Raw genomic sequence first — 11,332 nt, 5'->3', positions numbered from 1 at the left:
AATACAATTTTCCAAAATATGATTTTGGTCATTTAAGGTAGTTGTTATCACGCTGATATGTTCAATTGTTCGTTTTTGTGGTAAGTTTGATTTTAGCTAGTAATTTGATGCTATAAAAACAGGGCGTGTCGTTATGGTTGATAGGGTCTGGTTTGGCTCCGCCTCACAACTTTTTTTTTATTATGAAATAACAAAACAATTACAAAGACAAAGAGAGAACAACAAAAAAACAATGAGGGTTACAAACAATATTTCAAAGCACACTAAGTTATCTTATAAGACTTACACCATAAGAGTCTTACATGCAATATAATTATTAGAGTTACTCAACGAGTTTACATACATATCAAAATATTTCCTGAAAATAAAAAAAATGAGTTTTATTTGAAAATTTACATTTATGAATGTAAAATTGAGCAAGAAATAGCAATAGATTAATAATAAATTTGCAGTGAGAAGGGTCTAAATTTAAAGAATAACCAAATAACACAATTTTGGGGGTTATACAGAAATTTGGATATATTTTTTAACAAAATTGGAAAAGTCAACCCAAAATACTTTACAATACACACAGTCCCAAAACAAATGATTGATTGTTTTGTCAGACTGAAGGCAAAAGGAGCAATTGGGGGAAATATTATTGTTAAATTTAGCAAGTTTGTAGTTTACCGGATAGCAATTATGGATAATTTTGATAGAGACTTCAACAACTTTATTAGATAAGAAGAATTTTTGTCGAAGAAGCCAAAATTCTTCCCATTCTATATCACTAAATATGTTATTCCAAAAACTCACATGCAGGTAAAGAAATCTGAGATCTATTAATAATTGAACGAATGTCTTTGTTTGACATGGTATTGAGAAGTCTTTGGTCAACAAATAAGTTAGTGTTGTCAAAAAGAAGAGAGTCTAAACAACCTTTAGGGCCAGACTTGACTAAGGATATAATACAATCAGGAATTGCACCAAAAACAATGGCATATTCTCTCGGGGGGCCTGGAAAAGAGAATGCTTGTATAAATTGTTCATAAGTAAAAAGGACACCCCGATCATCTAAAAGATGACTGACTAAAAGTATATTTTTACCAAACCAATTGCGAAAAAAATATTTATATCTAATATTTTTATTGTTCCAAATAAAATAGCTATGTGGAGAAAACTTATAATCATGTATAAGTGACCAACTTATTAAAGTCTGTTTATGAAAACTAGATAAAGATAAAAGGTATTTTAGAAATGTCAAAGTTGCAGCGCAACAAAAAATGTAAACCTCCAGCTGAATTAAATATATGATTTGGAATAAAATTCCAACAGGATGTGGGGTTGTTTAGAAACGTCTTTATCCATTTAACTTTAAACTAATTATTAAGAGTGGAAAAATCCACCAACTCAAACCCCCCCCCCATAACGCTTTTTTTAATTAAGTGGGTTTTAGCATTCCAAACAAAGTCAACTATAATTTTGTCCAGCGTTCTACAAGTTTCCACAGAAACATCCAGTTATAGATAACCCATCTGCTTTAGAAAGCAACACTCTACCTGTTATTGACAAATCACGTTGTAACCAAGAATTTAATTTGTGTCGGATAGAGAGAATAAGAGGTTCAAAATTAAGATTTTATATTTTATATATTTATTATATAATTATACCTAGATATTTAACTTCAGATTTGACCGGAATGTCACAAATTTTAACATCAATGGAATCTTTTATAGATAAAAGTTCACATTTATGGATATTAAGACATAAACCAGAAGCAGAGGAAAAAAACATAATTTTGTCTAAAGCTAAAGGAACTTGATCTTTATTTTTCAAAAAAAAGAGTCGTGTCATCAGCCAGTTGGCTTATTAATACTGATCGATTACCTTTTACCACAGAAATACCTTTCAAATTACTATTTTGAATGTGGATGGCTAAAAGTTGCATAGGAAGCAGAAAAAGATAAGGCAGCCTTGACGGATGCCTCTCTCTATATTAAACCTATGAGTAGTACCATGTTGTAACTTAATTGAAGCATTGGCATTATTATACAAAGTTTGAATTGCATGAACAAAATTGGGACCAAAACCAAAACTACAAGGATTTAAGAATAAAAGGAAGTTCAATGGAATTAAAAGCTTTATAAAAATCAAGAAAAAGCAAAAAAACTGTCATCTGGTGTCAAATCTGAGTAATCTAAAATATCAAGAACAAGTCTAATATTGTTTGAAATAAGTCTTTCTGTCATAAAGCCCGACTGACATTCATCTAATATATCATCTAGAACACATTTAATCTTCTTAGCAAAAATCATGGCTAATATTTTGTAATCATTATTCAGAAGACTTATAGGTCGCCAGTTTTCCAACTGAGAGTGATCTTTTTGAGGTTTAGGGATCGAATTTATAACACCTGAGTCATAGAGGGTTGGAGAATACCCTTTTTAAGGCTTTCTAAATAAACATTGAAGAGAAACGGTGAAAAATCATTTGAAAATTTCTTATAAAACTCTGTGGTCAAACCATCATTCCCAGGAGCTTTATTAAGTTTTAACTTGTCAATGGCCTCAGAAATATCTTGAATTTGAATAGGAGAGTCACATAAATTCTTACCAGTATCATTAATCTTAGGAATAAGATCTATATCAAGAGAGTTAAAGAATAAGTCCAAATTCTGTCGCGAGTATCTGGAACGATAAATGTCTTTATAAAACTCTTCACAATAATTTGAAATTTCTTTATAATTTTTTACAACCACTCCATTTACATTAAGACTACTTATAGAATTTAGATGATTTCACTGTTTCTCTAATCTAAAAAAATAGCTGGAATTACATTCTTCCTCCTCTAACCACCTCCTTCTTGAGCGAACAAACGCACCCTTTGCTTTTTGAATATACAAGTTATCTAATGAATTCTGAAGTTCAACCAATTCTGATTTCATGTCGACAGATAAATTCTCAAAAGGAGTGCAGGAGAGGCAGACAAGCCTTTTAACACTATCAAGTTCCTCTGCTTTATATTGCTTAGCTTTTTGAGTTCCAGCTTTGACTAAAATCAGTCTAATATTATATTTTAGCAGCTCCCAATTAGAACCAAAATTATCCTCGGCTTGAGCTTTGTTAAAAAAAGAAGTAATTCTAGATATCACAGACCAACAAATTTCCTCATCCTCTAATAAAGCAGAGTTAAGTTTCCAGTATGAATTATATGTTCTTGAGTAAGAAGATGGGTTATCGAAAGCTAGAATGATGGATTTATGATAGAAAGAAAAATTTCAACCCTATTGACAAAATTGGATAAAGAATCCGATATCAACCAAAAATCCATTCTAGATCTAAGTGAACCGGAACTATTAGACCAAGTAAACTGTAGATCATGAGGATGTTTTTCTTGCCAAATATCAATTAGGCCAAATCGGGAGATCAAACCACAAAGTCCTGATGAACTATCAGACAGTCTAGGTGGTGATCTGGCCAAATTAGTATTAATAGTTTTATTTAAAGTTTCCACCCAAAAGAATAAGCAAATTAGGATATTTAGATTTAAAATACTCTAAATGTGTCTCTATTGAATTAAATAATTTGAGATTATTTTTTGTGGCATTAAATCCATAAACATTACCCAGGACAAAGAAAATATAATTTAAGGTAACCAATAAAAAGAGAAAATGGCCTTCAGGATCAGATATTGTCTCTATTATCTTACCCCTAAACTTGTGCTTCAAAGTTAAAACACCTGCTGAAAAATTAGAACCAAATGAAGAAAATAAATCATCACCCCATTGTGATTTCCAAAACTTAAAATCACTAGAATTTGCATGTGACTCCTGTATAAAACAAAAATCAGTAGTAAGCAATTTTGCATATAAAAAAAAAATAGCTTTACACTTAATCTAAGCTTTACGCTTAAAATAATATCATTACGCAACCCTCTTGCATTAACTGAGCAAATAGAAAAATTTGGAAACATTGAACAATCTGACAACAAACCCATAACAAGTGAGTCAGCCCATAAGATGAATAACAAATCCCTTGGAAACAAAACAAGATTGGGGTTTTTCAAGAAAAAAAAAAAAATTACAAAATATTAATAATAACAATAACAGCCGATAATACAAATAGAGTGAAAAAATAAACAAATCAATCGATATAATATACAAATATAATATAATAATCAAAAATAAATATATAAATCAATAATAAATTATATATTTTTTAAAAAGTACCTGAAAGTAACATTCTAATGTCCAACTTTTAAATTAGCATTTTGTAGGTAAAAAAAACACGTCACATTCTTAGGCCAAAAAACGCGTTGAGAAAAGCAGACCAAAACAGCACACGAACTCAAGTTCAATTCACTCGGTGACCTCCGTGTCCTGTAAAACAAGTTCTTTACCATCAACGTACGCCTTTGGACCAACGAAGTAAGCGTGGCGTCCTTGCTGCCGAGCTTTCTCACCCAGAGGCCAAAGTTTGTTTCGCTGCTTCTGATCTTCTGCGAACCGGAAGTGATGTTTTGCCAGATAAGGAGAGTTCTTTGCAGCTTTCCAGAGCGCGTCGCGAAAGTGACGCATTGCAAACTGTAGAATAATCCCTCGAGGTTTTTGTCACTTGTTATGGTTTTGTTGTCAGATTGTTCAATATTTCCAAATTGTTCTATCTGAAACGAATCTCTACTGCGCAGACACGGGCTCCAAACGAATCTCTACTGCGCAGACTCGGGCTCCAAACGAATCTCTACTGCGCAGACTCGGGCTCCAAATGACGTCATTTACTCACAATGGCAGCGGCCAGCCGTACTGAGAGGTATTCGCTTCACTTTTCTATAATGGAAGGAAGCGGAGACGCGTCGTCCACCACTCTTCAAGTAGGGATCGCTGCAGTCCACAACATCCAGGGGGCGTGGTTGGATATACACCTAGGGGGTGGAGATTGGTAGGTTTAGGTATAATTAAGGTGGGTGGAGTTGGATCTGGATTTCCCTCTCTTCGGGATGAAAGAAGCGCTCTGCGGCTCGCGTCTGGATTTAAGGTGTACATTTATCTGCTTGCTTATTATCCGTGTAACCGGGCGATATTAATTGATTAACAACACTAATGGCCGCAGCTAGGGAAAACCATATGCATGAGTTGAATGACAACAGTCTTGAGCACATTTCCAACGCAAAGCGAAGAAAAATCAACACTGATGATTCAAGACACATCGCTGCTCTTATTCTCGCCCGTGGAGGCAGTAAAGGCATCCCTCTGAAGAACATCAAGATGCTGGCAGGAGTTCCTTTGATCGGATGGGTGATCAGAGCAGCGCTGGACTCTGGCGTGTTCGACAGGTGAGTGAATCTGTGATGGGACGTCGTTCAGTGATTGGCTGTGCTGTGTGGCTGTAAACGTATGCTGTTTATGTTTTTGCAGTGTTTGGGTGTCCACTGATCATGATGAGATCGCGAGAGTGGCCAGCGCTTGGGGTGCTCAAGTGCACAGGAGGAGTCCAGAGGTGTCCAAAGACTCCTCAAGCTCACTGGACACCATTAAGGAGTTCAGCAAACTAAACCCAGGTTGTATATCAGGCTCTGGTGCAGTCACATTCCATTGCATTGAGTTAGTTCTTTATATAAAGGGTGCAACTACAGCTTGTAAAACAGGTGTGTCCACCTGCAACTGCTTACTTTAGAGTAAAACAAACATAGAACCAGGGAACAAGCCATGTAAACCAAGTATCATGCTTGCTGTTGCATACCAGGATAGTTTCACTCGGCATGTCTTTGTTATTTGCATTGTGAATTAAACCGGAAAAACAGACTCTGCAGCTGACAAATATTCAAGCAGTGATGCAGAAGAATGTTTATAATGACATTTTATTGTCATATTTACCTGGGAAGTAAGGATTTTTTCATTGAAAATATGGTTCTGGTGAACTATATTTATTGTTGTTTAACAAAAACATGAGAGACGCAATACAGCTTGTTCCTCAAGGTTGCAAGCTTCAAAACCTTGCTAGATTTGGCATATTTCCCAAAATATAGAGATAAGGTGAACATTCTCATTGTTAAAGGATTAGTTCACTTTTAAAAAAAACTTTTGCTGATAATTTACTCACCCCCATGTCATCCAAGATGTCCATGTCTTTCTTTCTTCAGTCGAAAAGAAATTAAGGTTTTTGATGAAAACATTTCTCCATATAATGAACTTCAATGGGTACTTCCGGTACTTCCGCCTAAGTCAACCGTGACCTTTTCAACGTCATTGCGTATTACGTGACGTCACGAACGCGCATCACAGCACAGAGCAAGGCAAGCATTTGTGCTTATAAAACTTAAACTTTTTTATTTATTTTTGAAATGACCGATCGTTTCGCTAGATAAGACCCTTATTCATCGTCTAGTATCGTTTAAAGTAGGGATGCACCGAATCCAGGATTCGGATTCGGATTCGGCCGAATCCTGGGCTTTTTGACGGGGTTCGGTTTCGGCCGAACCTTAAGATTTATTTTCCACCGAAACCGAACCCTAGACTTGCGCTACGACGTCACACGGTCGTTGATTACGTGAAGGTGTTTACATAGGACCCGTTCGAATGTAGTAGGCTGTAAGAATCTGAAAATGGAACTCGTAAGCAAAAAAAGTTTTGTTTGGCAGTACTTTCAACCAAAATAAGGCGATTCAAGTCGAGCTTTATGTTCAATTTGCAATGCCAATTTGTCTCGTGGTGGCAAGTAGAGCCCTGCGCGGGACTGTTTTCTTCATCCCGCGCCCGCCGAATTTCTGACCATTACCGCCCGCTCCCGCAATATGTATGTCCACTCCCGCCCGCACCCGCAAAACTCTGAGAATTTATTCCCGCAGGATAATAGAGATGCACTGATTTTGTGTCTTCTCCCGTCCCGCAGGAAAAAAAAACGTATTGTATTGCTATTATTAAAGAGATTCATGTTTGTTCCTTTCCCTGACCTGCATGTATTCTGACGCACTGGTAGGGAAGATGAATATAGCCTGGGCTATCGGGGACATCTAAAACGCTTAGGCTACCGCGCGTTTCTTTAGACTTCAAGTACTTTGATTTTGTTGACAATGACATCATGTCGCTAGGTTACCTCCCGATCCGGCAGTGTTTTGTTTTAGCCGCCCATTCCCGCCCGCAGCAAAGTTCAAACCGCCCGCTCCCGCGAGATTTGCGTTGGGTCCCACGGGACCCGGCGGGTCCCAATCCCAATGCAGCACTCAAGTGGTAAGGACCCTAAGCAGTACACAACATCGCCGATGTTAAAACTAAGGATGCGAGTAGGATTCGGTATTCGGTTTCGGATTCGGCCGAATCTTAAACAGTGGATTCGGTATTCGGCCGAACCCCAAAAATCTGGATTCGGTGCATCCCTAGTTTAAAGCCCTTTGAAGCTGCACTGAAACTGTCATTTGGACCTTGAACCGTTTGGGTCCCATTGAAGTTCATTATATGGAGAAATGTTTTCATCAAAAACCTTAATTTCTTTTCGACTGAAGAAAGAAAGACATGGACATCTTGGATGACATGGGGGTGAGTAAATGATCAGCAAAAGTTTTTTTAAAAGTGAACTAATCCTTTAAGGCTTGAGCAATATTCTCTTTTGACCTCTGAAGTTTAAAAAAAGTAAGGTAAAATATACTGTAAAAAAATACATTTTCAAAGTCTTTAGAGTACATTTTACAATTAAATACTATTGCCGTTTATCTACTTGAACATTTCAAATTTAATTCAGTGTGTTACTTGCTGTTTCTTGGTAATTGTATGAAACATTTTCACTCCGATATTGCTAGTAAATTTCACAGGGTAGTAAATAGTAATTGGTGGAGCACAGAAATCCACTCCTTTGTGTTAAATGGCTACAAATGGAACACAACAAAAGCAGATTGGTTACCATTAATGTAATGTTCTTGCACAGGTGTTGGCGTCATCTGTAACATCCAGGCCACATCTCCATGTCTGCATCCACAGCATCTCAAACAGGCTGTGGAGTGCATCACCAAAGAAGGGTGTGATTCCGTCTTCTCTGTGGTCCGGCAACACCATTTCCGATGGCAAGAGGTCAAGAACGAAGGTTTGTTGAAGTGCACTCTGTAAATGTTCGGGTTGGGGTCAGTACGATATTTTTAAAAGGAAATTAATACCTTTATTCACCAAGGAAGCAGTGCATTGCTTGAAAGTGACAGTAAAGACATTTACAAAATAAACTTATGTTCTTTTGAACTTTCTATATATCAAAGAATCCTGAAAATAAATGGATCACAATTACCCCAAGATATTAAGCAGCACAACTGTTTTCAACATTGATAATAATAAGAGATGTTTCTTGAGCGTTAAATGAGCATATTAGAATGATTTCTGAAGCAGAGAACTGGAGTAATGGCTGCTGAAAATTCAGATTTGCCATTACAGGAATAAATTGTTTTAAAATGTATTCAAATATTAAACAGTTATGTTAAATTGTAATAATATTTCACAAAAGTCCTTTTTTTTTTTATCAAATAAATGCAGCCTTGATGGGCCTAAGAGATTATTGCATGCTGGAGACTCTAACCTTTTATTTATATTCCAGTCTGCCAATGCACTGAGCCGTTGAACCTGAACCCAGCTCGCAGGCCGCGGCGTCAGGACTGGGACGGAGAACTGTGCGAAAATGGCTCTTTTTACTTCGCTACCAAAGAACTTATAGAACAAGGGCTTCTTCAGGTAATATTGTGGGGTTTAAAATGAGTAAAGACCACCATTTGACTTAATTAGCTACATAATGTGACAAAATAAAGCTTGACATAATAAGCCATAGGCAAGAAAGCATATTATCAGTATCCTCAATCAATCTCTTTGTATCTTGCATAATTGTCATTTTTGTTACATTTCACAGGGTGGAAAAATGAAGTACTTTGAGATGAAGCCAGAGCACAGTGTGGATATTGATGTTGACATAGACTGGCCCGTAGCTGAACAGCGAGTGCTGAGGTGAAGAAACAATAATCTCCACGGAACTTTATATTAGCAAACAACCACAGTGCAAACAGTGCAAAGTCTGAATCTGTGGGTGTGTGTATTTGATACAGGTTTGGTTACTTCGGTAAAGACAAACCTGAAGTTGTAAAGCTTCTGCTGTGTAACTTGTCAGGATGCCTGACAGACGGCCAGATCTACATCTCAGCAAATGGAGAGCAGATGGTGTCCATTAACATCAGAGACCAGGCTGGCATCGACATGCTGAAGAAAGAGGAAGTGAAGGTGATTCTGGTTTGTTTGGCAACCTTGTGTTACTCACCCCCAACATTTACCAACCCCCACACAATAGACCCATCCCTCTTTTGTATTTGCCCCTTCGTATCCCATCATGCAACTGGGACCCCTCTTGGTTTTGTCTTTTAATTCAGTATAACTTGGGTATAAAATGCGCAATTTGATATTTCACTTTTAAAAACTGCTGTTTTTAACAGTTTAAGTGTAGTGTTGTGCAGTTTGATGATTTTTACTGGGTTCTGCTGACCCCACCATTGAGGATCACAAGGGCTCAGACACACAAGTACTCAGATGTCTCATTTAGCTGGTTATCTTTGCGCAGTGGCAGTATCATAACCCATGAGGTTTATCCGAGGTGTGATTATTGCTAATTGAAAACTTTACCCAATACCCTGCCGTGACGACTTGAAATATAGTCGGCACTGGCAATTTTTGACAGTCTCTATGGAGACTGATCTATTAGTTAAAGAAAGAAATGAGCATTAAAGGATAGTTTTGCAAAAACATAAAAATCTGTCATTTACTTGATGAACACTAATTTAAAATGTGTATATGTGTTTGTTTATCCCCTCTCCTCTAGGTTATTTTGATAGAAAAAGACCCTATAGCAAAAGCCTTAGCTAAACGACTCTCAAAGAGAATGAGCTGTCTGATCCTGCAGGATGTGGATGACAAACTGGAGAAGGTGCAGGAGCTCATGGAGGAAGAAGGGCTGGAGTGGAAAGAGGTGGCATATTTAGGTGAGACAGGAGCTCTATGTTTCTCCCAATTACATCAGCCAAATGCCATGATCAGTAACAACATGTTGTAACTTAGAAATGTTGGTGTGATTTATTACAGGTTTAAAAATTGTACCTGAATATTAACTACAAATACTAAAACCTATTACTTTTATCATTTAATCTTTCATTAGAATGACTTAAACACACCTCTGTTTCTTTAAAATGACTATCAGTCAAAAGACAGAATGATTTCTCAAAATATTTTTCCTGACTTCTGTTTATCAGGAAACGATGAGCCGGATGTACAGTGCCTGGATCTGGCAGGATTGAGCGCAGTACCCATGGACGCCCCGACGGTGGCGCTCAACCATGCCAAATACATCTGCCGCAAAGCAGCGGGTCACGGAGCTGTGCGAGAGTTTGCCGAACACATCCTACTGCTGAAAAAGAAGGCCAAGTCTCAGATGGAGCAAGATAGAATTTGCAGAAACACATTTTAGGAGAGATCAAGGAACTTTCTTTAATTCTGAAATGTTAAAAATAATTATATAATAGGATGAAGGAAATATGCAGGAAAAATGGGGGTAGGGATAATAGTTATATGAACATAACACTAATAAATCACTGAATGATCACATTTGGTCCGTTCTCATTGTAAGGGTGCTTTCAGCGCATGACATTAATAGGCCTACACAATGTTTTTGCTCAACTCATTCTACTGTGACCAAATGCAGATACTGTATAAAATAAACTGACGCATAAATGCATTGAGACCGAACGGAAAAGTTTACTGTCACCGTAATGTGGGAAATGATCACGCAATATTGACTGATGGATCGGAAGAGAACCTTTCTGCGAGTCATTAAGAAATTATGATTATATTTAAAGAAATGTGAGGTAAATGTGTGAATGCATAATGTGCGCACTTTTGGAGAAAAAGTGTATGCTGTGTTGCGAAGCACTGATCAAAAATAAACGAAAGCAAACGCTGTTGAATACTGGTTTGTGTCTCGTTATTCTATTCAAAATATAATTTTGCATTCCTGGCAGAAATAAACTATCAATGTCACTGTAATCAAGTATCGAAGCTATCTAATCAAGGTCAAATCAAGAGTATTTATTGTAAAAATAATCTAATGTGTATTTATAGCTCTGCTGTGATTTGTGCAATATTTATATTATATATATAGCCTATATACATGCAGTTGAAGTCAAAACTTTACATACACCTTTCAGAATCTGCAAAATGTTAATTATTTTACCAAAATAAGAGGGATCATACAAAATGCATGCTATTGTTTATTTACTACTGACCTAAATAAGATATTTCACATTAAAAGATGTTTACATATGGACTATTCTACTACAAGAGAAAATA

The 11,332-nt window shown here is 36.7% G+C and overlaps 1 protein-coding gene across 1 annotated transcript; it reads left to right on the top strand.

Moving 5' to 3' along the window:
- Positions 1 to 4,464: 4,464 nt before the first annotated feature.
- LOC306861702 (N-acylneuraminate cytidylyltransferase A-like) lies at positions 4,465 to 10,955 on the top strand. The gene is made up of 8 exons (XM_079404111.1): positions 4,465 to 5,310; positions 5,393 to 5,535; positions 7,896 to 8,051; positions 8,550 to 8,683; positions 8,856 to 8,950; positions 9,049 to 9,220; positions 9,813 to 9,972; positions 10,240 to 10,955. Exons 1-8 carry the CDS (start codon positions 5,078 to 5,080, stop codon positions 10,452 to 10,454), a joined length of 1,308 nt encoding a protein of 435 aa, XP_079260237.1. The 5' UTR covers positions 4,465 to 5,077; the 3' UTR covers positions 10,455 to 10,955.
- The last annotated feature ends 377 nt before the right edge of the window (positions 10,956 to 11,332 follow it).

This window comes from Barbus barbus (assembly GCF_936440315.1).
Source record: "Barbus barbus genome assembly, chromosome: 42".
NCBI classification, from domain to species: Eukaryota; Metazoa; Chordata; class Actinopteri; order Cypriniformes; family Cyprinidae; genus Barbus; species Barbus barbus.
The sequence above is the reverse complement of the archived record's forward strand: the minus strand, read 5'-3'. Positions and strand labels throughout refer to the sequence as shown.

Excerpts from the sequence above, each read along its gene's own strand:
- LOC306861702 (XM_079404111.1), top strand. The coding sequence starts at position 5,078 with ATGGCCGCAGCTAGGGAAAACCATATGCATGAGTTGAATGACAACAGT. Across the intron at positions 8,052-8,549 it reads GCAAGAGGTCAAGAACGAAG|TCTGCCAATGCACTGAGCCG; the intron begins GTTTGTTGAAGT and ends TTTATATTCCAG. Across the intron at positions 8,684-8,855 it reads TAGAACAAGGGCTTCTTCAG|GGTGGAAAAATGAAGTACTT; the intron begins GTAATATTGTGG and ends TACATTTCACAG.